Source organism: Salmo trutta, chromosome 36 (assembly GCF_901001165.1).
Source record: "Salmo trutta chromosome 36, fSalTru1.1, whole genome shotgun sequence".
In the NCBI taxonomy this organism is placed as follows: domain Eukaryota; kingdom Metazoa; phylum Chordata; class Actinopteri; order Salmoniformes; family Salmonidae; genus Salmo; species Salmo trutta.
The window spans coordinates 19834362-19859134 of NC_042992.1; the positions used below are offsets into that span (position 1 = coordinate 19834362).

The following is a 24773-nucleotide window of genomic DNA, read 5'->3' on the forward strand; positions in this document are numbered from 1 at the left end:
TGCTTTACGTATCCACCCCACCCTATCCCACTCCACCCCTCCCCTCCACACCCATCCCCCTCTTTCTGCCTCAGAGAGAAGGCTGGAGGAGGCAGACATCTGGTGGAGATCCACAGTGAGACGAGGGGCGTCATTAGCATGGAGGGTCAAGAAGGGTCCCTAACGTCACAATGAGGAGGGGGGCAGTTCCAGGAGCGAGCCAGCACCCCTCAGGCATTCCTAAAGGTACACATCAGCACTCCGATAGCAAGAAAAATAAACAGAGCGGAGGAAACCCTGTCTAGACGGGGCTGCTGCTGGGGCTGCTGCACACACTGACCTGCTATTTACACAAAGGGGAGACTGCCAAGCACAGCCAAGGAGAGAGGATGGAGAGAGAGAGAGAGGGAGTGAGAGCGAGAGCGAGAGAAAGAGAGCGAGAGAAAGAGAGAGAGAGAGAGAGAGAGAAAGAAAGAAAGAAAGAAAGAAAGAAAGAAAGAAAGAAAGAAAGAAAGAAAGAAAGAAAGAGGGAGAGAGGGAGAGAGGGAGAGAGGGAGAAGGACCAGAAAGTGGAGAATTGGAGGGGGATAGAAAGTAAAAAGGGAGATGGGCGGAGGGAGGAGGGAGAAAGAGGACAGAAAGAAAAGGCAATGATTGATCAAGAAGGAGAAAATGGGTCATTTTTAAAGGGCTGATAAGTACAGTAGAGAAATTAAGGAGGGAGATAAGAAGGCTTCTGTAGGAGAGGCAATGCCTAGGCTTTAGCTCAGCAGGCTAAAGAGCAGCCTTGTACCACGCAGCAGACCTGGGTTCGACAGTCGGTTCACAGTCCCAGGGATGGGATTCTAAATTAAAGAATAAGTCAACTTTTTCCGCAGTGTTATATTCTATGCTCTTGGACTCGAGTGATACTTTTTAGTGTGTGCATGCAAGGGTCTAACAAAATGGAATATAATGTTGCGGATAAAGTTCAGAGTGACACAACTTCAGTATTAGGGAGTCGTGAACTACAACTACATGTTGTTAAACTATTAACTACATTTGGCATGAACTTAATTCAAATCTAGGTCCTTTTAGTAGTTCATTACTTTTTACCATGTAGCGGTGTAGCTAACTACTGGAACTACACACTAGGCAATCATTTCCTTTCTTTTCGGCATCAGACTTGCCTAATTCTCACTTGAAACATAATTTTTGTGTTTAATAGGCTAAATTACACATTCTATTAACATATGACCCCCAAAGTGATTTGTTCTTGCAATTTGTAGTCTATGGCATTTCCGATATAAATATGATCATTTCAGTGGAGTTTGGTTGTCGGAGATATACAGGAGGACAGGCTCATCATAATGTCTGGAATGGAATGGATGGAAAGGTATCAAACACATGGTTTCCATCTATTTGATACCGTTCTTTTTACTCCATTCCAGCCATTACATTTTCACAAAGTAGTTTGGATGTAGTGAACAACTTTTTCAAAGTAGCTTTGGTTAAGCAAACTATATTTTTCTTAAGGGTAGCTTTAGTGTCGCTTAACTTCTTCCAGTGTGAAGTAACTGTAAGCTTGGTAAACTATATTTTCAGAGTAGCTTCCTCAACACTGAACAACTTCATGTGTACAACATCTTAAGACCTGCATCACTATACTGAGAGCGTTGCCGTTTCTCAAGTTATGTATTTGGGTGTTTTTTGGAGCCTTTGTTTGTGCTTTATCTGTGCCCCTGCAACTGCAGAATGAGCATGAGGAAGTGTATTGAACTTGTCCTTTAAGAAGCTCTCAGACTCGATAAGATTGTCTGGAATGACCCTCTGATATATCTGTCCCTTCATCCTAGCAAAGCTAAACAAGACAGACATCCCCTCTATCCCTGCTTCATCCTCCCTCAGACACTGTGTGTATTCTAGACAGGTGGAGTATGGGCCCAGGCAAGGCAAGGCAAGGCCCTTGGCTTTTTAAGGACAGCCTGTCTTTATTTGCCTGTCCGTCCATTCGTTTACAAGCAATGCTGACCCCAAGAAGCAGCTAGTGCGGTCCAGCCAGCTGAGCTTTCTGACAGAACAGTGATATGTGGAGAGAAGGATGGGGGAGAGAGGGAGGGTGGAAGAAGGAAAGATGGAGGGCCAGGCTTCTGCTAGTGCAGTGTGGACAGTAGGTGCCATGCGGGCTGGACTGTAGACTGTAGGAGGGAGCAGTGGGGGGTGGGGGGGCAGTGGTGCTTTGTGTGGACTGGGTCTGCTGTAGGAGCACACATACCAGTACACACAGACACATACACACACAGTACACATAGACAGGGCAGACTATGGGCTGCAGGGTGGATATTTTAGTATCGTGGTCTGATCCGGGCTGAACTGTCCGTCACACGCCGTGCCAACTCTGGCAACGTCTCGGAAAACACAGCCATAAATTGCCCTGCGGACGGCACCATGGGCACACTGGACACACACACACATACACACATTTGCACACACACACTCACACACACCACTGGGCATACTGTACACACACACACCCGCTGGGCACACACACACAAACACCACACAGAGCAGCAGGCTGCCACATCAGGAGTGGCAAGGAGGGAGCATCCACATGATTCAATACGTACACTGTGCCTCCTGTTTCCTCTACACCCACCAATTACAGTACATGTCAGTGTGGTCAGGTACAGACAGTGAAGTGTACAAATACAGACAAGTGAGACAAGTATTTTTATTAAGTAAGACAAGTATTTTTAGTAACCTTTCCAGACTTGAGATCCAAAGTCAAAAGTGTATTTGAGTGTCAAGAGCTCAGTGCTCCTTCACAAGCTTTGCTTCTAAATGTGGGGATTGGTCTAACAGGGTGGTGTGAAAGAACCTACCTGGTTAAAGGGACAGTTGTTGCTGAGTGGACCATCCTGACTAAATAAACAGAATTGAATTGAAGAATAGGCTATCAGAGAGCCTGAAGAGCTAGAATGGTTCAACATGATGTGGGGTCCATTGACTTGCAATCGATGGAATAAAGAGAGCGCTGAGAACTGTGGCCAGTTACGTTAGGGGAGGAATGGGACCACCAATGGCGGATTAGTTGTTGTTTGTCCTCAGGCATCAAGATATTCATTTCAGACAACAACATGTATACTACTGCCATGGTGTGAGGACAAACTGACTGTGCCATCTGAGAGGGAGAAACTAGTAAGAACGCGTCTTACAAAATGTACGCACACACTACTTCAGAAGTGGCTAGCCTCACTGGCATTCCAATGTGTTGCATAGATTTGAACCGCAACCCAGATTTCTCAAGGACAGAGTAGATGTGTGCAGGCCTAAGACAAAACTCCAAACCCAGAAAACCACCAAAACATTTGAAACAACAACACAAAAAACAAGATAATGAGAGTCTAGCTGATTTCATCCTGTAATTATCTGACATTCTCAGTAAGAACACACTACCCCCAAAAAAAAGCCAAAATCCACCATATTTCAACATGAAAGAAATTGGCGTTTCACTAGCAAATGACAAATGGCGTTTGAGGCTTGTCATAAAAATCTTAATTTACAGTACACTGACTGCAGGCTTCCAAGGTGCTTTTTGGGAGGGGGTGAAGGGGGACAAAATGTTAGATATAACACAATTACATTTTTGTCATTTACCAGATGCTCTTATCCAGAGCGACTTACAGTAGTGAATGCATAATTTCTTTATTTTTTTCCCATACTGGCCCCCCGTGGGAATCGAACCCACAACCCTGGCGTTGCAAACACCATGCTCTACCAACTGAGCCACAGGGAAGGCTATTAAACACACTACAAAACAGAACACTATACTACACTGAACAAAAATATAAACGCAACATGTAAAGTGTTGGTCCCATGTTTCGTGAGCTAAAATAAAGGATCCCCGAAATTTTCCATACGCAAACGCTCACATTTTTTGCACAAATTTGTTAACATCCCTGTTAATGAGCTTTTCTCCTTTACCAAGATAATCCATCCACCTGACAGGTGTGGCATATGAAGAAGCTGATTAAACTGCATGATCATTACACAGGTGCACCTTGTGCTGGGGACAATAAAATGCCACTCTAAAATTTGCCGTTTTGAATGCACTGAAATACCATGACAAGATCCTGAGGCCCATTGTGAGGCCCATTTTTTAAAGTATCTGTGACCAACAGATGCATATCTGTATTCCCAATCATGTGAAATCCATAGATTAAGGCCTACTGAATTTATTTCAATTGACTGATTTCCTCATATGAACTGTAACTCAGTAAAACCTTGAAAATTGTTGCATGTTGCATTTATGTATTTGTTAAATATACAATGGACAAAAGTCTGACTCTTGATAAATCGACTAAATCTTGCCAAACCCCCTCTAGGTTATGATGAACATTGACAGCAGAGTCTGAGATTGTTACTAGTGGTTCTTCAACTGCTGATCCTCTCTCTCTCTCTCGCTCTCTCTCTCTCTCTCTCTCGCTCGCTCTCTCTCTCACTCTCACCACCAGTGATGGAAAAAGTACCCAACTGTCATACTGGAGTAAAAGTAAAGAGACCTTGATAGAAATGACTCAAGTAAAAGTCAAAGTCACTCAGTAATATACTACTTGAGTAAAAGTCTAAAAGTGTTTGGTTTTAAATACACTTAAGTATCAAAAGTACATTTAAATGCTAAAATATACTTAAGTATAAAAAGTAAAAGTATAAGTAATTTCAAATGCCTTTTATTAAGCAAAACAGACAGCACCATTAGGAATGTAGTGAAGTAAAAGTAAAAGTTATCAAAAATAGAAATAGGAAAGTACAAATACCCAAAAAAGGACTTTAGCAGTGCTTGAAAGTAGTTTTATTTAAGTACTTTACACCACTGCGCACCACTATCGCTCACCTAAATCTGCTTCTGAGTTCCTTTGTTGTGCTTGATAGATCTTTCACTCAGGAATACATCACTAACCACATTATGAAGTAGCAGAGCTACTGATCTACGTCACTAACGTCTTCCTTATGGACATTAACATAACATTTCCCAGTGAAGACTATTTTCAATGTTTTGACAGGCAAAGAGAGAGAAAGGCAGTTTCCCTACAAATACAAATAGGTTTACTGTTCATTCTATTCTCTACAATCCCATCAACAGTGGAGGTGATGATATTACTGTGGAGCCTCGCTGGGCTCCCAGCCCTGAATACAGCACTGCTCTTGCTGTATATTTAAACCCCTGCATAGGGGGCTCATAGCTTAGCAGCTCAGTGCTCAGTGTGGCCTGGTCTGGCTGGCTGCATTGTGAGCCCATTAGTTTAGGAGAGTGGCTGTGCAGTGTGAGAGGCGAGGTTTGGAGAAATAGATTTGCCTACTGCCACCCTCATTTGTGTCAAATTCATCCATGGGCTATGGGGCTGTACTGCAAGTGAGTGCAGAGCATGTGACTGTTGCACAGTGCACCATAGAAATAGAATGAATAGAACCGTCTTGGAACCTCTAACCCTGGTTTTGTGATACAATAATTTAGATTGGTAATGTAGAATGTTCATTCAAATGATGCTAACTGATGTGATTCATGCAATGGGATGTGTTTTTTGTAATGTCAGTTGAGTTGATTCAACAAATCACAGCACAGATTGATGGGGTACACTTCCTGCTTTGCTCCTATGGTTACACTCGCAATGGCCGCCAGTTCACCCATTTTGCCATCATTAACTTGAATGGGGACGTCCGTTCTATTCATTCTATTTCTATGCTGTGCACTGTCTGAGTCCGCTCGAAGCCGATAAGTGTGTCTGAAATGGCACCCTATTCCTCATAGAATAGAAGACAATAATAGAATACAACTTTATTGTCCATATGTTACGGTCAACAACAGCAATGTGTCTTCTGCTCTGTTCCTAGTAGTGCACTATAAAGGAATAAGGACACTACTGTACTATACGGAATAGAGTACTACTGTAGTGCACTAGGTAGATAATAGGGTGCCATTTCAGCTAATGAGGAATTGACTGACTGAAAGTGGCCGCTGTTTTTTTGTATGAGAGCTAAACGAGTAGGCGAACTCGGGAACATACCAGTAACTCAACATCAAAGAGGACGTCAGCGTGGAAGATGTAGCAGAGAAAGTGTTATACGTGTGCGCTTCACAGCTTCTCCCCCATAGCTTGAACACATCATTATATGGAGCCTTGTACTGTATGCCCATCCATTTCAAATCCCAGATCCTCAGACTGACAGACTTTGCTCTCTTCTCCCCTCCTGTGTGATGTGTGTAAGAGGCTCTTGGCAGCTTCATCGCAGGGCCTGTGTGTATGTGTGTGTACCCAGGCCAGATGTGCTGCTCAGCCCTAAGTGCCATCGTGCTTCTGTGCCTCTGGTTCTGTGGGCCTGCAGTTACCATACAGTATGGGGCTTTGTGCCTGCATGGCTGTGTGTGGCTGTGTCTCTCCGGTGATCTGTGGCACAGAGGCACCACGATGGCTCCTTGCCTCCTTACCACAGGGGCAGTATTGTTCTGTTCTGTGTGTTGCTTTGAGAAAGAGATAGAGAGAGAGACAGAGAGAGAGAGAGAGAGAGAGACAGAGAGAGAGAGAGAGAGACAGAGAGAGAGAGAGAGAGACAGAGAGAGAGTGAGAGAGAGAGACAGAGAGAGAGAGAGAGAGAGACAGAGAGAGAGACAGAGAGAGAGAGAGAGACAGAGAGAGAGAGAGAGACAGAGAGAGAGTGAGAGAGAGAGACAGAGAGAGAGAGAGAGAGAGAGACAGAGAGAGAGAGTGAGAGGAGAGAGACAGAGGAGAGAGAGAGACAGAGAGAGACAGAAGAGAGAGACAGAGAGAGAGGACCGAGAGAGAGACAGTAGAGAGAGACAAGAGAGAGAGAGACAGAGAGAGGAACAGAGAGAGAGACCTATAGAGGGAGAGAGAGAGGACAGAGAGAGAGGACCAGAGAAGAGAGTGAGAGAGAGAAGACAGTAGAGAGAGAAGAGAGAGAGGAGACACAAGAGAGAGACAGCGAGAGAGAAGACAGAGAGAGAGACGAGAGAGAGAGAGAGGAGAGACAGAGAGAGAGACAGAGAGAGAGGAGAGAGAGAGAACAGGAGAGAGAGAGAGAACAGACAGGAGAGACAGAGAAGAGAGACAGAGAGAGAGAGAGAGAGAGAGAGAGACAGAGAGAGAGACAGAGAGTAGAGACAGAGAGAGACAGAGAGAGACAGAGAGAGAGACAGAGAGAGAGACAGAGAGAGACAGAGAGAGAGAGAGAGACAGAGAGAGAGACAGAGAGAGAGACAGAGAGAGGGAGAGAGAGAGAGAGAGAGAGACAGAGAGAGAGACAGAGAGAGAGTGAGAGAGAGAGACAGAGAGAGAGAGAGAGAGACAGAGAGAGAGACAGAGAGAGAGACAGAGAGAGACAGAGAGAGAGACAGAGAGAGAGAGAGACAGAGAGAGGGAGAATATCATCCTCCTCTGCAATGTTCTAAGGCTACCCTTTTACTTTCATATCTCAACAATCTCCAGAGCTGTGGCCAGCAAGATGGATTTGGTAGCTCAATTGGTGTCAGGGTGGTCCAGTGTCCCTTGTCATATGAGCACATATACACACTTCAGTCAATATGACGGAGACAGAGGGGAAGACAAGAGAGAGGTGGAGAGAGTGGAGAGGAGAGGAGTGGAGAATAAAGGAACATGAGAGATGAAGAGGTGGACATGAAGGGGTTAAAGAGGCACTGTGTGCTGCCATCTGTCTGCCAGCCTCCCGCTGTATCCATGCTTTCTAAACCCTTATTTAGCCTCCGAAGGGAAGGGGTCATGCCGCCATCTAGTGAATACTTTTTCGCTTGTGCGTACTCACTCACACACACACACAAACGTAGTATATACACTACCGTTCAAAAGTTTGGGGTCACTCAGAAATGTCCTTGTTTTTGAAAGAAAAACACATTTTTTGTGCATTAAAATAATATCAAATTGATCAGAAATACAGTGTAGACATTCTTAATGTTGTAAATGACTATTGTAGCTGGAAACAGCAGATTTTTTATTTAATATCTACATAGGCGTACAGAGGCCCATTATCAGCAATCATCACTCCTGTGTTCCAATGGCACGTTGTGTTAGCTAATCCAAGTTTATCATTTTAAAAGGCAAATTTTTCATTGTAAAACCCTTTTGCAATTATGTTAGCACAGCTGAAAACTGTTGTTCTGATTAAAGAAGCAATAAACAACAATGTCTACACTGGATTTCTAATCAATTTGATGTTATTTTAATGCACAAAAAATGAACTTTTCTTTAAAAAATAAGGACATTTCTAAGTGACCCCAAACTTTTGAATGGTAGTGTACTTATAGGAGAAATCATCTCATCCACCACCACCACCATCGGTACAGTAAAGACCCTGGCTTTAGACACAGGCTCCTCTCTGCATCGCAGGTAGGTACCTGACTCACTGCTGGGCACTGGGGCGTAGCTAGCTACCACTATGGGGGAAGCTTACTCTGGATGTAAGGGAAATGTCTGCACCTCAGTACCCATCCCTGGGTAAGTCTGGTAATGGTATGGACAGGGGGGATGAGGGAGAGGAGGGAGTAAGGAGGAAGTGAAGTCTAGTAATGGTACGGACAGGGGTGGGGGAGAGAGGAGGGAGTAAGGAGGAAGTGAAGTCTAGTTATGGTATGGGCAGGGGGTGAGGGAGAGAGGAGGGAGTAAGGAGGAAGTGAAGTCTAGTAATGGTATGGACAGGGGGTGGGAGAGAGAGGAGGGAGTAAGGAGGAAGTGAAGTCTAGTTATGGTACGGATAGGGGTGGGGGAGAGAGGAGGGAGTAAGGAGGAAGTGAAGTCTAGTTATGGTACGGACAGGGGTGGGGGAGAGAGGAGGGAGTAAGGAGGAAGTGAAGTCTAGTAATGGTATGGGCAGGGGGTGAGGGAGAGAGGAGGGAGTAAGGAGGAAGTGAAGTCTAGTTATGGTAGAGACAGGGGGTGGGAGAGAGAGGAGGGAGTAAGGAGGAAGTGAAGTCTAGTTATGGTACGGACAGGGGTGGGGGAGAGAGGAGGGAGTAAGGAGGAAGTGAAGTCTAGTTATGGTACGGATAGGGGGTGGGGGAGAGAGGAGGGAGTAAGGAGGAAGTAAATTACTAGTTTGGGTGAAGGTCAGACCACATGAAGGGCGATCTATACAACCAGCCTGGGACCTGGCCCTTATCAGGAAGACATGAAGAGCAAATGTGGAGGCATTACACACCAAGGAGCTAGTGAATATGTGTGAAATGAGTATGACTGGGGGGTAGGGAGAAAGATGGGGGAATAAGGGGGGGGGGGGGGGGATTTCTCAGCTCTTTATGCATCCTAACAGACAGAAGCCCCACAGATGTATCCATTATCAATGCTCCTGTGTGGAATACTGCAGTTCTTCACCATAGAATTAGGAATTAGAATACTAGAATGGACATGAAACTTGTTATGATGGTCAAAAGGTCAGCCATGTTGGTCAGGGTGTTGGTCAACCATGGTTTGCCAGTGTTATGATAAGATATTGCATAAAATAATGCATTTGAAGAATTTATCTGCACTGTATGTTTGTTAGCTAGCTAGCCAAATTAACTGCCAATATGCTAACATTACATTCAAACAATGCAGTCAATCCATAGCCGTACACTGGCTGAAATCAGTTGATGATAGGATTTAGACAAGTACTGATATTACATCATATAATAGCACTTGTAACAAAACAAAAAAAAATACATTTATGGTCAATTTACTGTACATATATATTTTAGAGGCTATTTATACAGAAAATGTGTATAGAACCCATATAAAATGTACTTATAATTATATGACAATATTTAAGTTTGGCAATAATACTTTTACACAATTTCTGATATATCATATTCCTCATTTTTATTTTTATGCATAAGTAAAATCAGGATTATGCCTCTACTGCCATTAATTCCAATTAGACTGGGTTGGATTTCTTCCTGACCAACATAGCTGCCATTTTGACACCATTCCGGGAACTTTTAGGGTTGATGACATAGCCCTTCTAGTAATTTATTGGGATCTCTATGTTATTCACTATTTATACAACAGGTGAGTCTAATCATGAATGATGATTGGTTAAAACCGCATTCCAGCCGGTGTCTATTCCACAAGTTACCACTGGCTAAAACTATGATGTTAAAATTCTTATTTACTCTGTTCCATCTGACTGCTCAGTCCACTGTCTCATTAGCCCAGCCAGACAATTTATAAACTTCATCTCCACTGTAAAAATCAGCTAGACATTATCTCACATTTATTTTAGACTAACATTTCATTTTCAACAGAAGAGATTTGTATAAACCTTGCTGTCTGTCTCTCCGACATTTGCAACATTGTTTCAATATTCAAATTAGATCTCCAGGTGTCCCATAGTAATTAACGTGTCGGGAGTCGGGACGAGACGGACAGACAGGCACCGTTTCTCAACCAGTCGAAATCATGAATCAGCTGGCACAATTTTTATGGATATACTGTACATACAAAGAAATGTAAATTGAAAAAAAAGTCTAACGAAATGAAGTGCAGCTAGTTTGCAGTCTTTCCAGCATCAGTTTGAAGTGATTGTGTTAGCTGTGTTGTTGGTTAGCTCCTCTGAACAACAGTTTCTTCATTAGTGAACAAATTTTTTATGTCAGGCGAAATCGCGCCTCATTAGCTCATTAATATGGATGCATCCAAATCAATGTCACTAGAAAACAGCTTAAACAAATGCAAATGTGCTATTTTGCTGTTATTCTAGCTGAACTTCTTGAATTGACTGTAGCCTAAGTTGGCCGTAGTTGGCTAGCTAGCAAGCAAGAGAGAAGAACATTGACAGCCAGTATGGCAATGGAACATTTAGAACGAACGACCGAGTTGCGTCCATACAGTAGATACAGAACACAAAGACTGAATGACTTACATTTTAGTCATTTAGCAGACGCTCTTATCCAGAGCAACTTACAGTAGGGAATACATACATTTCATTTTAATACATTTTTTTTTTGCCCTGGCCCCCCATGGGAATCGAACTCACAACACTGGCATTGCACACACCATGCTGGCATTGCAAACACCACGCTGGCGTTGCAAACACCATGCTCTACCAACTGAGCCACAGGGAAGCCTCCTTCAACCTACCTCTTCTCTGGCAACCGAACCGATAGAACGAACTACCAGCCGGCTTGGGTAGCAACCCTAGATTTGTGTAGGAACTATATCTTGTGGAAGGATGAAATAGTATGAATAAATTAAATTTGTTTTTTAATTTAAATATGACAATCAGTATTTGAATATGTTGGTAAACCTTTGTATAAAAGTGATAATGTCTTTGAAGCCGGTGTTTGGAGGATACATTGGCACAGTTTGCCAGCCCTCAACTTCGTCTCAGGCCTAACAACACCCGTGCCAATACATCTTCCAAAAACCGGCTTCTCGGACATTATCACTTAAGTACAGTATTACCATGTCATATTGAGATATCCATGAGATGGAGTGGCTTTAGAGCTGAGACAGACAGAGCAACTGTCAGAGGTATGTTGAAGGAGGCTTCTTATGTCTTATTCACCTTATTCAAGTGTGTGTGTGTGTGTGTGTGTGTGTGTGTGTGTGTGTGTGTGTGTGTGTGTGTGTGTGTGTGTGTGTGTGTGTGTGATAAGCCCCCAATGGCAACAAGGACACAGAATCCCAGTCAATTAAATGTTATGCCCCAAAGCCAGCAGCGGGCTCTACCACAGAACCTTGGCCAATTAGGAGAGCTAAGCGGTGCTAAGCAGTGCAGCTCTGAGAGGTTACAACTCATTACTTGTCAATCATGTCTGTCTCATACATCCCTATGTCAGGAAGAAGGAAGGGGAAAAGAGAGAGGGAAATGGTGGGAGAAAAGGGGAAGAGGAATGGAGAGAGAACGCAAGAGTAAGGTAAACAAAAAAGAAGAGGAGAGAGGGATTAAAAGAGAGAGAAAGAAAGAGAGCGAGAGAATGAGACAGAGACAGAGAACGAGAGAGAACGTTAGAAAGAGAGAGAGAGAGAGAGAGAGAGAGAGAGAGAGAGAAACACGTAACTCCCCTCAGCCCAGAGTCAAACCCAAAACCCAGCACTGACTGACTGAGAAAACAGCACACCTCACACATCCCTCACAAACACATTTGTTTTACTATCCCCGTGTGGACTCAAAAATGTATTCCCATTCAAGATCATATTTTCCCTAACCTTAACCTTATCCCTTAACCTTAACCCTAAAACTAAGCCTAACTCCTAACTCCTAACTCTAACCCTAAACCTAACCCTAACCTTAATTATAACCCTAACTCTAAATGTAACCCTAAACCTAACCTCCTAAGCCTAAAATAGTCTTTTTGCTTGTGGAGACTGGCGAAATGTCCCCACTTGTCCGAATTTGCCTTGTTCTACTTTCCTTTTGAGGACGTTTGGTGCCCACAAGAATAGTAAACCCAAACCACACACACGCATCTTTAACACACACACACAAACATACACACACACACATCCCTCACACACACAGACATCCCAAACCAACTCTGCTTTCTGTCAGCAGACCGATGAGAGACGCCTGTTTTTATGACACACAGGGCCCCTGAAAATAACACACAGCACAATAACATACTAGAGGGGCCCACCATTAGAAAGTCATCTGTGGTGACCGGGGAGGATGGGGAAGGAGGAGGGAGGGACGGGTGCGGTGATAAGGCAGTTTCTGGGAACCCGCGGCTCCGGTCAACCCTCTCAGATGGGCCTCACTGATGACCCAGACACAGCCTGAGAAAAGAGACAGAAACCAGAAGGTCTCTGTGCAGATTCCAATTGAAATGAGAAGAAGAAGAAGAAGAAGAAGATGAAGAAGAAGAAGAAGATCATGTCATCATGGTAGCAGGGAAATAGTAGAGGATTCCACAATTTATGTCAGTTCCCATGAGATCAGCTAAGAACTAAGTAAGGGGCAGCATTAAGTGCAGTTCCCTGCATTAATCTTAGATAGGAAATCAGGGCACATATTTGGTCTTATGAAGCAAAATTTGAAATTGTGTTTTTTACATTGGATAAAAGTAGAGACTCAGAGCTAGAACATGGTATATCATACACTACACTTGAGGAACAATAGGAAAATAAATCTGCTTTGAAAGTTGATAATCTTGTAAAATCACTTTTGAGAAAATGGCCCTTGAATGTTTTGGTACACATACTGGAGAGCTCTTCTTTGTCTACACCCATTCATAATTGTTCACACCCTCTTAAGCTTTAGCCCCACCCATCTCTTTAAGGATTCACGTGTGTTCGTAAATTTAATCTGGAGTGCCAGAGTGTTTTCTGGGCATTCGCAAACTCAGAGCGTTGTCAGATTGTCCATTCGTAAATTCAGAGCATTTCGCTCTCGAAGTGTTCCGACCTGATTTGAGCGTTCTGACCTAACAGCAGTCAAGCACCCAAGCTAACTGGCTAACGTTAGCTAGCTTGCTAGCTACTTCCAGACACATGAGAGAACAGCTCACTCTGACAATTTTACTCACCCTAGCAGAGCTGGTTAGGCTGTTCATATTTTTTTTTTAAAAACACATTTAGATTTTTTACGTTTATGTTCAAATGGCTCTCCTGTGAATTAGTGACGCGCAACATACGCCTAGTTTCCTGAAACAAGTCAAAATTATCATACATATTCCAAGCTCCCATTGAGGCAATAAAGAACGGTCCCATTGTAATCAATCGGGGTTGTCCTGACCAGCTATACCTGATAGGAAACTGTGTTACCTTGTTTGGACTGTGGATCAAGGGCCAGATCCTCTATTTCCACCCATTCACTAAAATAATCTCTGAACATTTCAAATATGTTTCAAAGACCCCTCAATTATGTCTGTAACTCAGCAGCCTTACCCTGCTCTGCTCTGACATGCTCCCCTGTCTGACTGGCTAGTGCAGACAGACACACACACGCTCTCTCTTTCTCTCTCGCACACATACACACACATTCACACAACCCCTCACGTTTGACTGGGCACTGGGCTAAGGGGGTTTGAGGCTAGCAGCTCAATAGGCAGCCAGTGGTGCCAGTATTTGTGTACGTGTCCACAGGAGCTTTGTTCTGGCTACTTTACCTCCAGCCAGGCTTCACCCAGAACAACTGGCGAGCTAGCAGGCTGGAGAGACACACACAGCAGCAACAAGCCATACATACAAACAAGAACATCAGTTTCACTCAGCAGACAGACCGACAGTCAAGTGTTAAGAGTTTCTGTGTGTGTGTGTGAGCGCGTGTTACTAGTTCATTAACGGGTCATTAACAACTAATTAGAGGATAACATGGTGATAGCATTAGCTATATTACCATGGCGATATTAGGTTCTAACTTCTGCTGCAGCCTCCGTTGCCACGACAACACTAATTAGCTCCTCCCACATCTCCAATGGATTCTTCCAGGCTGAACCAGACACAGGCCATCCAACAGCAGTGGATGGATGACCAGAGCGTTCGACCCTCTTGTTGGAGTCAGCTGGCCCAGAACAGAGGTCTTTCTGGGGTGAGAATGCAGGCCACTGCAGGGCAGGCTGGGTGGCTGGGTTTGTTGTAGTTGCCCTGTGATCAGGATGGGTGAGGGAGGGAGGGACCCATAATGGATAGCAGCTGCTGCCTCTGATTGAACTCTGGCTCTTGTCTCTGATGTGCTCTTATACTGGTCATTATAATCACACCAGCTAGCATGACCTTGGAGACGTGTATGAGAGGAGCCGTTGTGATTTGGAATTTGCCTTCCAGACTAGAGAGTTCTAGCTTTTGGTTTAACATCACTTTAGTAATTCCATGGTTCAACTAATCTCACATTTGTAAACTCTCTTTTTCTGGTGCACATCACTCATTTTCCACTGTCTCCCTCTTTTTTCTGGTCTCCACGGAGAGGGGAGGAGTGGAGTCTGGCTCGAGGGTGATCTCTCCTCTCTTCTGAGAACACTACTAAAAGACTGGCTAAGTTAGCTAAACACAGATACCCCCATCTCTTTCTCTTTGTCTCAATCTCTGTCTCTCTCTCTCTTACTTGATTCCCTCATCAACAAACCCTGATAGACACACAAACACGCACGCACACACACGCACCCCTACACCATGCTCAGTGGCACTGAGTCACTCAATGAGTCAGTGTAGTCGCTGCTTAACCGACAGCTGAGGAAGTGTGTGTGTGTGCGCGTGTGTGCGCGTGTGTGCATGTGTGTGTGTGCTGATCATGGCTAGTGTGTTTGCTTGTCTATGAGTGGCAACGTGCATGCCCCGCCCACCTGAGGATCTGTCTTTTTCAGCGGAAATGTTTGTAATGATCTGTCAAACACCCTGGTAATGGCTGAAATGGGCTCAATGGAATACATTGTCTTTCTGTTGCATCTATAAGAACCCTCCATCTGGGATTTAATGCATCATCTAGACACTTACATCACAAGAAAGAGAAGTAAGATAACTTAATTTTGATGGGTGTTCATTTTTGTGGACTTTAAAAAAGTTATAATTTAATACAGTTGAAATGTTTACAAATTAGATGCATTGAAATTACAGCAACTTCTGAAAATGAACAATCGGATTATTGTGATATTATGTCTGATCTCACAAACAATGTAAAGGATGTATAGATAGGTGTAATCTGGAGCCAAGCCTGTTGATTTTTAATCTGAGAGTATCCTGCCATTGACACACTTGTTAAATCATCCAACAGAACGTGACTACAACAGTAATTAGGGTTTGTAAGTAAGCATTTCATGGTAAGGTTTACACCTGTTGTATTTGGCGTATGTGACAAATATAATTTGGTTTTGATATGATTTGATTAATGAGGCCGTCTAGACAGCGCAGGTGTGTGCAGGTAGCATAGACAGAGCATGTTTTAGGTGGCTGCAGCCCTGCTCCACACCTTTAAGGTAATCTTTTCAAATATGCAAATACATCCAATGTATTTATGCAAATGAGGCACATATAATTTTCTTTATTTTACCACAAAATATTTTTACATAAACATACCTGATACCATTAGAACAAGTATATATGACTGCATTTGTCACGCCCTGACCATTGAGAGCCCTTGGTTCTCTATGGTGTAGTAGGTCAGGGCGTGACTAGGGGGTGATCTAGTATGTCTATTTCTATGTTGGTGCTAATATGGTTCCCAATTAGAGGCTGCTGTTTATCGTTGCCTCTGATTGGGGATCATATTTAGGTAGCTATTTCCCCACCTGTGTTTTGTGGGATATTGATTGTTTGTTAGTGTGTTTGGGCACTACGTCCTCACGGTCTGTGTAAGTTTTGTTATTTTGTTTTGTTAGTTTCACTTAAATAAATATGTGGAACTATACTCACGCTGCGCCTTGGTCCGCTCATTTTCAAGAACATGACAACATTCTAAGAAAACAAAAGTGAAATTTGACAATAAATTGAATACATGAATTCCCACCAAAATCCCTGAACTTCATTATTTGTCCGTGCCAGTAAATTGTCTTATGTGCTCTAATTCAGTCACTATCTGATAGATTTTTTTTTAAAAAGTAAAGGTTGGAGTATCCTATTGTCCAACTGTTGCATTTCTTGAATCATTTTTTTTTACCATTTAACAATTTTGATGACCGTTGCAAGTCATTAGCAGCATTAGCCCTTTTCATCCTATTAGTTGCCAAGGTGCGAAACAAAACCCTCTTAGGACCCCCTTCACGTCACCCCTGCCTTCCTGCCATCCCTCCATCCTTCCACAGAGCCTTCCAGCTTCACTTAAAGACCTGCCAGCAGAGGAGGGTGAGAGGAAGTGGGGAGGGAGGGAGGCAAGGCGAGTGCTGAGGGGCAAAGCGTGGCGAGCACAGAAGTTTATCTGCTGACTGACACACACACACACACACACACACACACACACACACACACACACACACACACACACACACACACACACACACACACACACACACACACACACACACACAAAGGAATGCATCCGTCCCAATCGTACAGGAGCACCGCCACTCCCCTACCAGCACCTTGTCAGAGTTGCGAGGTGAGACGACAATTAAGGAGGTGTGTAAATTAAGCTGGAGTGAAGCTATTATCTAGGGGAGCATGTAAGGACACTTACTGATGTGCATCCCAAATGGGACCCTATTTCCTATATAGGGTACTACTTGTAGGCTCTTGTCAAAAGTAGTGCACTATGTAGAGAATAGTGTGCCATTTAGGACACAGAATGGATCACCAATGCCATGCCAGCCTGGGCCACTGACTCATAACCTTTGGAAGGAATCTGCTCTAACACACTCAGTCTATGGACCCGAGGACTGATAGGTTATCTCATAGAGGAAGGCTATGATGTAGAGACAGATATGGTATCATATTCAGTGAGTCTATGATATCTGCCAGATACTCAGTCAAATGAAAACAAGAGCGTAAATCTACTTATTGTAAAAATGAACTTCATTTATAAGGTTTTTTCTTGTATTTTCTTGTCCTTTTCTTGCCTTCTAATAGGAATACTTGAGTATGATCCTAGGGAAGCACAAAGAACTCCATAATCCGCTACTACTGACTGGCTTATGAACTAGTAACACACACAACTGTAGTTATTCAGGCACTGGTCTTGATTACTGTCCGGTAAAATGGTCAAATGCAGCAAGAAAAGACCTAGCCATGCTGCAGCTGGCTCAAAACAGAGCAGCACACTTTGCCCTTTACTGCACATACAGAACTAACATCAACAACTTCCATGCCAGACTTTCCTGGTTGAGGGTTGACGAGAGATTAACTGTTTCTCTTCTAGTTTTTATAAGACATTTTACTGTGATGAAAATTCCAGATTGTCTGCATAATCAAATAACATTCAGCTCAGACACCCATATATACCCCACAAGTCCAAAACAAATTCAAGACAACACACAGTATTATACAGAGCCATGATCACATGGAACTCCCATCTCCAAGCAAACAGCAAAATGACCTTAAAAAACGGATTAAAAAACATCTCATGGAATGGCGGGACTGTGAGAGGACACACACATAAACACATGCACACGAAGACACACTCTAAAACACACATAATTGTTTTGTTGTATTGTTTGTATATCGTTGTATTTTAAATTTGTGTGACTGTCCTTGTCTATCAGTGTATCAGTGTTTTGTTACTTGTCATGTTTTTTGTTTTGTGTGGACCCCAGGAAAAGTAGCTACTGCTTCTGCAAAAGCTAATGGGGATCCAAACACTCAAATAAACACACCTTTCATGAATAACACCAGGAATTAACATGTGCATTCCTGTTGCCCTCCAGCACTGACGTGAGCACAGTCAGCAGGCACCTGGGGTCAAAGGAGACACACATTCAGAGAGACTAGGTGGACATTTCCCCCTCCTGGGCACTCATTACCCAGGCAGCACCATCCCTGTTGGTGAAGGTGATGGAGAGGAGCACAATAGAGGGAAAATAGCCTGGAGGAGGAACATGAGAGATGTGAGTTCCATGACCCTGAAGACAAGCCACAACATGATGTGTTGGAAAGCAAATTCACTAGCTCTCCCATGGTGTTGGCTCTGTGGTGTGTGTGTGTGTGTGTGTGTGTGTGTGTGTGTGTGTGTGTGTGTGTGTGTGTGTGTGTGTGTGTGTGCGTGCGTGCGTGAGTGTTCCAAAATGTACAATCTGTTAGGTTATGAATTGATAGGTTACGAATTCTAGCTAGGTGGATAGGTGGCTAACATTAGCTAGGCTAGGGATGAGGATTATTGGTTAAGTTTAGGGTTCAATTTAGGAGTTTGGTTATAGGGTTAAGGTTAGTGTTAGGGGAAGGGTTAGCCAGAAGAGTTAAGGTTAGGGTTAGAGGAAGGGTTAGCTAAAAGGGTTAAGGTTAGGGTTAGGGGAAGGGTTAGCCAGAAGGGTTAAGGTTAGGGTTAGAGGAAGGGTTAACTAAAAGGGTTAAGGTTAGGGTTAGGGGAAGGGTTAGCCAGAAGGGTTAAGGTTAGGGTTAGAGGAAGGGTTAGCTAAAAGGGTTAAGGTTAGGGTTAGGGGAAGGGTTAGCCAGAAGAGTTAAGGTTAGGGTTAGAGGAAGGGTTAACTAAAAGGGTTAAGGTTAGGGTTAGGGGAAGGGTTAGCCAGAAGAGTTAAGGTTAGGGTTAGAGGAAGGGTTAGCTAAAAGGGTTAAGGTTAGGGTTAGGGGAAGGGTTAGCCAGAAGAGTTAAGGTTAGGGTTAGAGGAAGGGTTAACTAAAAGGGTTAAGGTTAGGGTTAGCTAACATCCTAAGCAGTTGCAAAGTAGCTAAAAAGTAGTAAGTAGTTGAATAGTTTCTAATTAGATATAAGGCTAAAGTTGTTCGTGATGAGATTTGAACTCACAACCTTTGGGTTGTTAGACATTCGCAATATACGCCCCCCTTCCCCATGGACCCTGGCCAAGCACCCTACGTTTGTTTTTGCCTTAAGTAACCATCTGTCTCATGTAACTATACCAAACATAACATATTATACTAATTTGAGTGTCCCAGATTTATTTCTACTATGTTACGTCTTGTCCATGAGACCAGGCTGATTATTGGAACTGGCAGCTAAACTTACCAACACTAAATAGACACTTTTTAACTTTTAACTATACATGTCACTATTCCAGAGGTAAAAATGACAAGTCTATTTTCTGGCAATTTATCCGCTTACTTTCCAAGCATTGTTTTGCGCGCAAGTATAATAGACTTGTTTTCTAATTTGAAACGCATGACACCATTGATGGCATTAACGCTTGCGGCCAATCTGTTTTCTCTCATTCACTACCGTGCATTCTAACTCCAGTATCGGTGTGAAAAAACAGGAGCTGCTCCACTATTCTAGCACCAAGTAAAAAAAAGCACCATTTCAACTTCAATATTTTAAACTTCAATATTTACTTTAGAAACTTCAATATTTAAACCTCATCAAATCACCTATGATTAGTCTAGTATAGTAACAACTAAGATACCAAAAACTATTTAGTCCAATCAATGTAAGCTAAATATGATATGGCTGTCCATGGTACGGATTTCTTTGTGTGTGTGTGTGTGTGTGTGTGTGTGGGGGTGTGTGTGTGTGTGTGTGTGTGTGTGTGTGTGTGTGTGTGTGTGTGTGTGTGTGTGTGTGTGTGTGTGTGTGCGTGTGTGCGTGCGTGTGCACGTGTGTGCGCAAGTAAAAAAATACATGTTGACTCACCCAGAAACCCCAATGCCATCCTCCTTTCTTTCATGGCTTGGTCATACAGTACACACTTTTGTTGTCCTGTAGGCTAACTGGCTAAAATGTTGCTCACTAGCCTAACTTCCTTTCATGGGCAACGATTCACCAGGCCAGCTGTTAACATTAGCCTACTACATCTAGCTACAGTACATATTGAACTTCCATCATCTCGGGATAGGGGTGCAATGTATGAATTTATGGGTAGATCAGAATCCCCATTAAAATCATTGGCCAGTACAGAAAATTTATTAAAACCACAAGTCAAAATCCCTATCTCCATCCATGGCTAATTTAGGAAAGGGACGATTTTAGCTAGCTAGCTAGCCACCGGAGGACAAAGACACAATGAGATGCAACAATTCAAGTTTTTTCTGTAAATGACATTAGGCTTGTGATTGGTGTGAAGCCAAATCCAAAATGGCTTCCCTTAGTACTTTTGACCATTCACAGTTGAGCTCACTAAGTTTAGCTCAATGCTGATTGGCTATTATTTTATTTATTTTTTATCAAGGGAAGCCAAATGCTCGCTGGCTTCCCTTGCATTCAATGCTACAATGTCATACTCTTTTTGATCAGAAAGGATCAGAGAGATGTCCTACACATCCTGAGATAGAGGGGAGTTGTTCGCTCTGGATTGAGCTACACACAGTCCAAAGCTAGGCTACTTTCCTCTGTAGCTACATTATAGACCTACTGCTGGTGTAGTGTTCTGAATTCTTTAATTTATTTCTGAAGAGACAGCAGTAATTTCATAACTTTGGCAAATGTATTTATCAGGAGTGCTGGTGCACCTCCAGCACCCTTTCCGCGGCTATGATTCTATGAGGAAATAAATATTAAGTTTGATGCTGGAGAGATGCGAGTTTCAGGCTCTTGTCTATCAGAGCACAGAGATAGGGAGAGAGATCATAGAGCATGAATCTCATTGTAGTTCTGTGAGAGATGCAGGCACGCTTCTCTCTCTCTCTACAATAATTGCCACAAGTTGGTCTATACAGGTTACAATGCTGCACAAACCATAAACTCGGGCTGACCCAACACAAATAAATTGTTAGAATATCAGGCACGTTTTCACATTAAGGTTATTAGGGGGCAGGAGAATTACAGAGGCGGCAACTTGAATTTACTCTGATTGATTTAACTTTTTTTTCATGCCAAGAGAGGTATTGAATTCTGGCAAAAGTTAGCCCTATTTGGTAAAAGACCAAGTCCCTATTATGGAAAGAACAGCTCAAATAAGCAAAGAGAAATGACAGTCCATCATTACTTTAAGACATGAAGGTCAGTCAATGTGGAACATTTCAAGAACTTTGAAAGTTTCTTCAAGTGCAGTCGCAAAAAACATCAAGAGATATGATGAAATTGGCTCTCATGAGGACCGCCACAGGAAAGGAAGACCCAGAGTTACCTCTGCTGCAGAGGATACGTTCATTAGAGTTACAAGCCTCCGAAATTGCAGCCCAAATAAATGCTTCACAGAGTTAAAGTAACAGACACATCTCAACATCAACTGTTCAGAGGAGACTGCGTGAATCAGGCCTTCATGACCGAATTGCTGCAAAGAAACCACTACTAAAGGACACCAAATAAAAGAAGAGACTTGCTTGGGCCAAGAAACATGAGCAATGGACATTAGACCGGTCAGAATTTGTCCTTTGGTCTGATGAGTCCAAATGTGAGATTTTTGGTTCCAACCACCTTGTCTTTGTGAGATGCAGAGTAGGAGAACGGATGATTTCTGCATGAAACATGGAGGAGGAGATGGGATGGTGTGGGGGTGTTTTGTTGATGACACTGTCTGTGATTTATTTAAAATTCAAGGCACACTTAACCAGCATGGCTACCATAGCATTCTGCAGCAATACGCCATCACATCTGGTTTGCGCTTAGTGTTGTTTTTCAACAGGACAATGACCCAACACAACTCCAGGCTGTGTAAGGGCTATTTGATCAAGAAGGAGAGTGATGGAGTGCTGCATCAGATGACCTGGCCTCCACAATGCAACGATGGGTGCTGAGAGTCGGGAAGCAAGTTCAGGGAGTGAGTGTTTTAATAAATAAATGCAACATAATACAAAACAATAAACACGAACAATGCACAGACATGAAACTGAAACAGAAACAATAACACCTGGGGAAGGAACCAAAGGGAGTGACATATATAGGGAAGGTAATCAGGGAAGTGATGGAGTCCAGGTGAGTCTGATGACGTGCAGGTGTGCGTAACGATGGTGACAGGTGTGCGCCATAATGAGTAGCCTGGTGACCTAGAGGCCAGAGAGGGAGCACATGTGACAGTACCCCCTCCCCGACGTGTGGCTCCAGCCGGAGGATGCCGACCAAAATGACGATCCCAGGGATCAGCAGGAGCGGACACCTCTGCAGAGGGGCGGGAAACCTGTCAATCTGGCTGAGACGCAGGAGCATGGCGACCTAGAGCGCCGGAGACAGAGCATACCTGACTTTACCCCCTTCCTGGCGCGTTCAGCTCCAGCCGCAGGACGCCAACCCAAGGGACGATCTCGGGGTTCAGGAGCGGACCGGTCACCCCTGCCAATGTGCAGGAACCTGTCACCGGCTTGGACACGGGAACCTGAAAGACCAGCTGAGGCAGGGGAGCCTGACGATCCGACTGAGGCACGAAAGCCTGACGAGCCAGTGGACGCAGGGGAGCCTGGCAATCTGGCTGAGGCATGAACGTCTGTAGCGGCTCCCAGACCCAACATCATTCCACCTGACACAAAAAATAAATATTAAATAAAAAAACACTCCCTGATGCTTTCCTTAGGTGAGGCGTTATTCTGTAATGATTTGTGCTGAGAGTCGGAAAGCAAGTTCAGGGAGTGAGTGTTTTAGTAAATAAACGCAACATAATACAAAACAAGAAACACGAACGACGCACAGACATGAAACTGAAACAGAAACAATAATGCCTGGGGAACGAACCAAAGGGAGTAACAAATATAAGGAAGGTAATCAGGGAAGTGATGGAGTCCAAGTAAGTCTGATGACGCGCAGGTGCGCGTAACGATGGTGACAGGTGTGCACCATAATGAGCAGCCTGGTGACCTAGAGGCCGGAGAGGGAGCACACGTGACACACAATCACCCAACCTCAACCCAATTGAGATGATTTGGGATGAGTTTGACCGCAGAGTGAAGGAAAAGCAGCCAATAATGCTCAGCATATGGGGGAATTCCTTCAAAATTGTTGGAAAAGCATTCCAGGTGAAGCTGGTTGAGAGAATTCAAAAAGAGTGTGCAAAGCTGTTATCAAGGCAAAGGGTGGATCTACTTTGAAGAATCTAAAAAATATAATATATTTTGATTTTTTAAATACTTTTTTGGTTACTACATGATTCGTGATATGATGATATGATATCTGTTATTTCCTAGTTTTGATGTCTTCACTATTATTCTGCAATGTAGAAAATAGTACAAATAAATAAAATCCTTGAATGAGTAGGTGTGTCCAAACTTTTGATTGGTACTGTATATGCAGAGAAAACATACAGTGTAAGTCGAAAGTTTACATACACCTTAGCCAAATACATCTAAACTCAGTTTTTTACAATTCCTGACATTTAATCCTAGTAACAATTCCCTGTCTTAGGTCAGTTAGGATCACCACTTTATTTTAAGAATGTGAAATGTCAGAATAATAGTAGAGAGAATGACTAATTTCAGCTTTTATTTCTTTCATCACATTCCCAATGGGTCAGAAGTTTACATAGACTCAATTAGTATTTGGTAGCATTGCCTTTAAATTGTTTAACTTGGGTCAAACATTTCAGGTAGCCTTCCACAAGCTTCCCACAATAAATTGGATGATTTTTGGCCCATTCCTCCTGACTCACTGGTGTAACTGAGTCAGGTTTGTAGGCCTCACACACACTTTTTCAGTTCTGCCCACAAATTATCTATAGGATTGAGGTCAGGGCTTTGTAATGGCCACTCCAATACCTTGACTCTTGACTTTGTTGTCCTTAAGCCAATTTTCCAGAACTTTGGAAGTATGCTTGGGGCCAAGCTTTAACTTCCTGACTGATGTCTTGTGATGTTGCTTCAATATATCCACTTAATTTTCCTGCCTCATGATGCCATCTATTTTGTGAAGTGCACCAGTCCCTCCTGCAGCAAATCAACCCCACAACATGATGCTGCCACCCCCGTGTTTCACAATTGGGATGGTGTTCTTCGGCTTGCAAGCCTCCCCCTTTTTCCTCCAAACATAATGATGGTCATTATGGCCAAACAGTTCTATATTCGTTTCATCAGACCAGAGGACATTTCTCCGAAAAGTACGATCTTTGTCCACATGTGTAGTTGCAAACCGTAGTCTGGCTTTTTTATGGTGGTTTTGGAGCAGTGGCTTCTTCCTTGCTGAGCGGCCTTCCAGGTTATGTCGATATAGGACTCGTTTTACTGTGGATATAGATACTTTTGTGCCTGTTTCCTCCAGCATCTTCACAAGGTCCTTTGCTGTTGTTCTGGGATTGATTTGCACTTTTCGCACCAAAGTACGTTCATCTCGAGGAGACAGAATGCGTCTTCTTCCTGAGCGGTATGATGGCTGCGTTGTCCCATGGTGTTTATACTTGC

General features: G+C 43.4%; 1 protein-coding gene across 1 annotated transcript in view; it reads left to right on the top strand.

The window, feature by feature from the left end:
* The window catches only part of LOC115175437 (proline-rich protein 36-like), a 94363-nt gene extending 71494 nt beyond the window's left edge, over positions 1-22869 (top strand). Inside the window, exon 3 of the mRNA XM_029734667.1 lies at positions 22498-22869. Coding sequence (XP_029590527.1) covers positions 22498-22869 — 372 coding nt within the window. The remainder of the gene's footprint in view (positions 1-22497) is intronic.
* The last annotated feature ends 1904 nt before the right edge of the window (positions 22870-24773 follow it).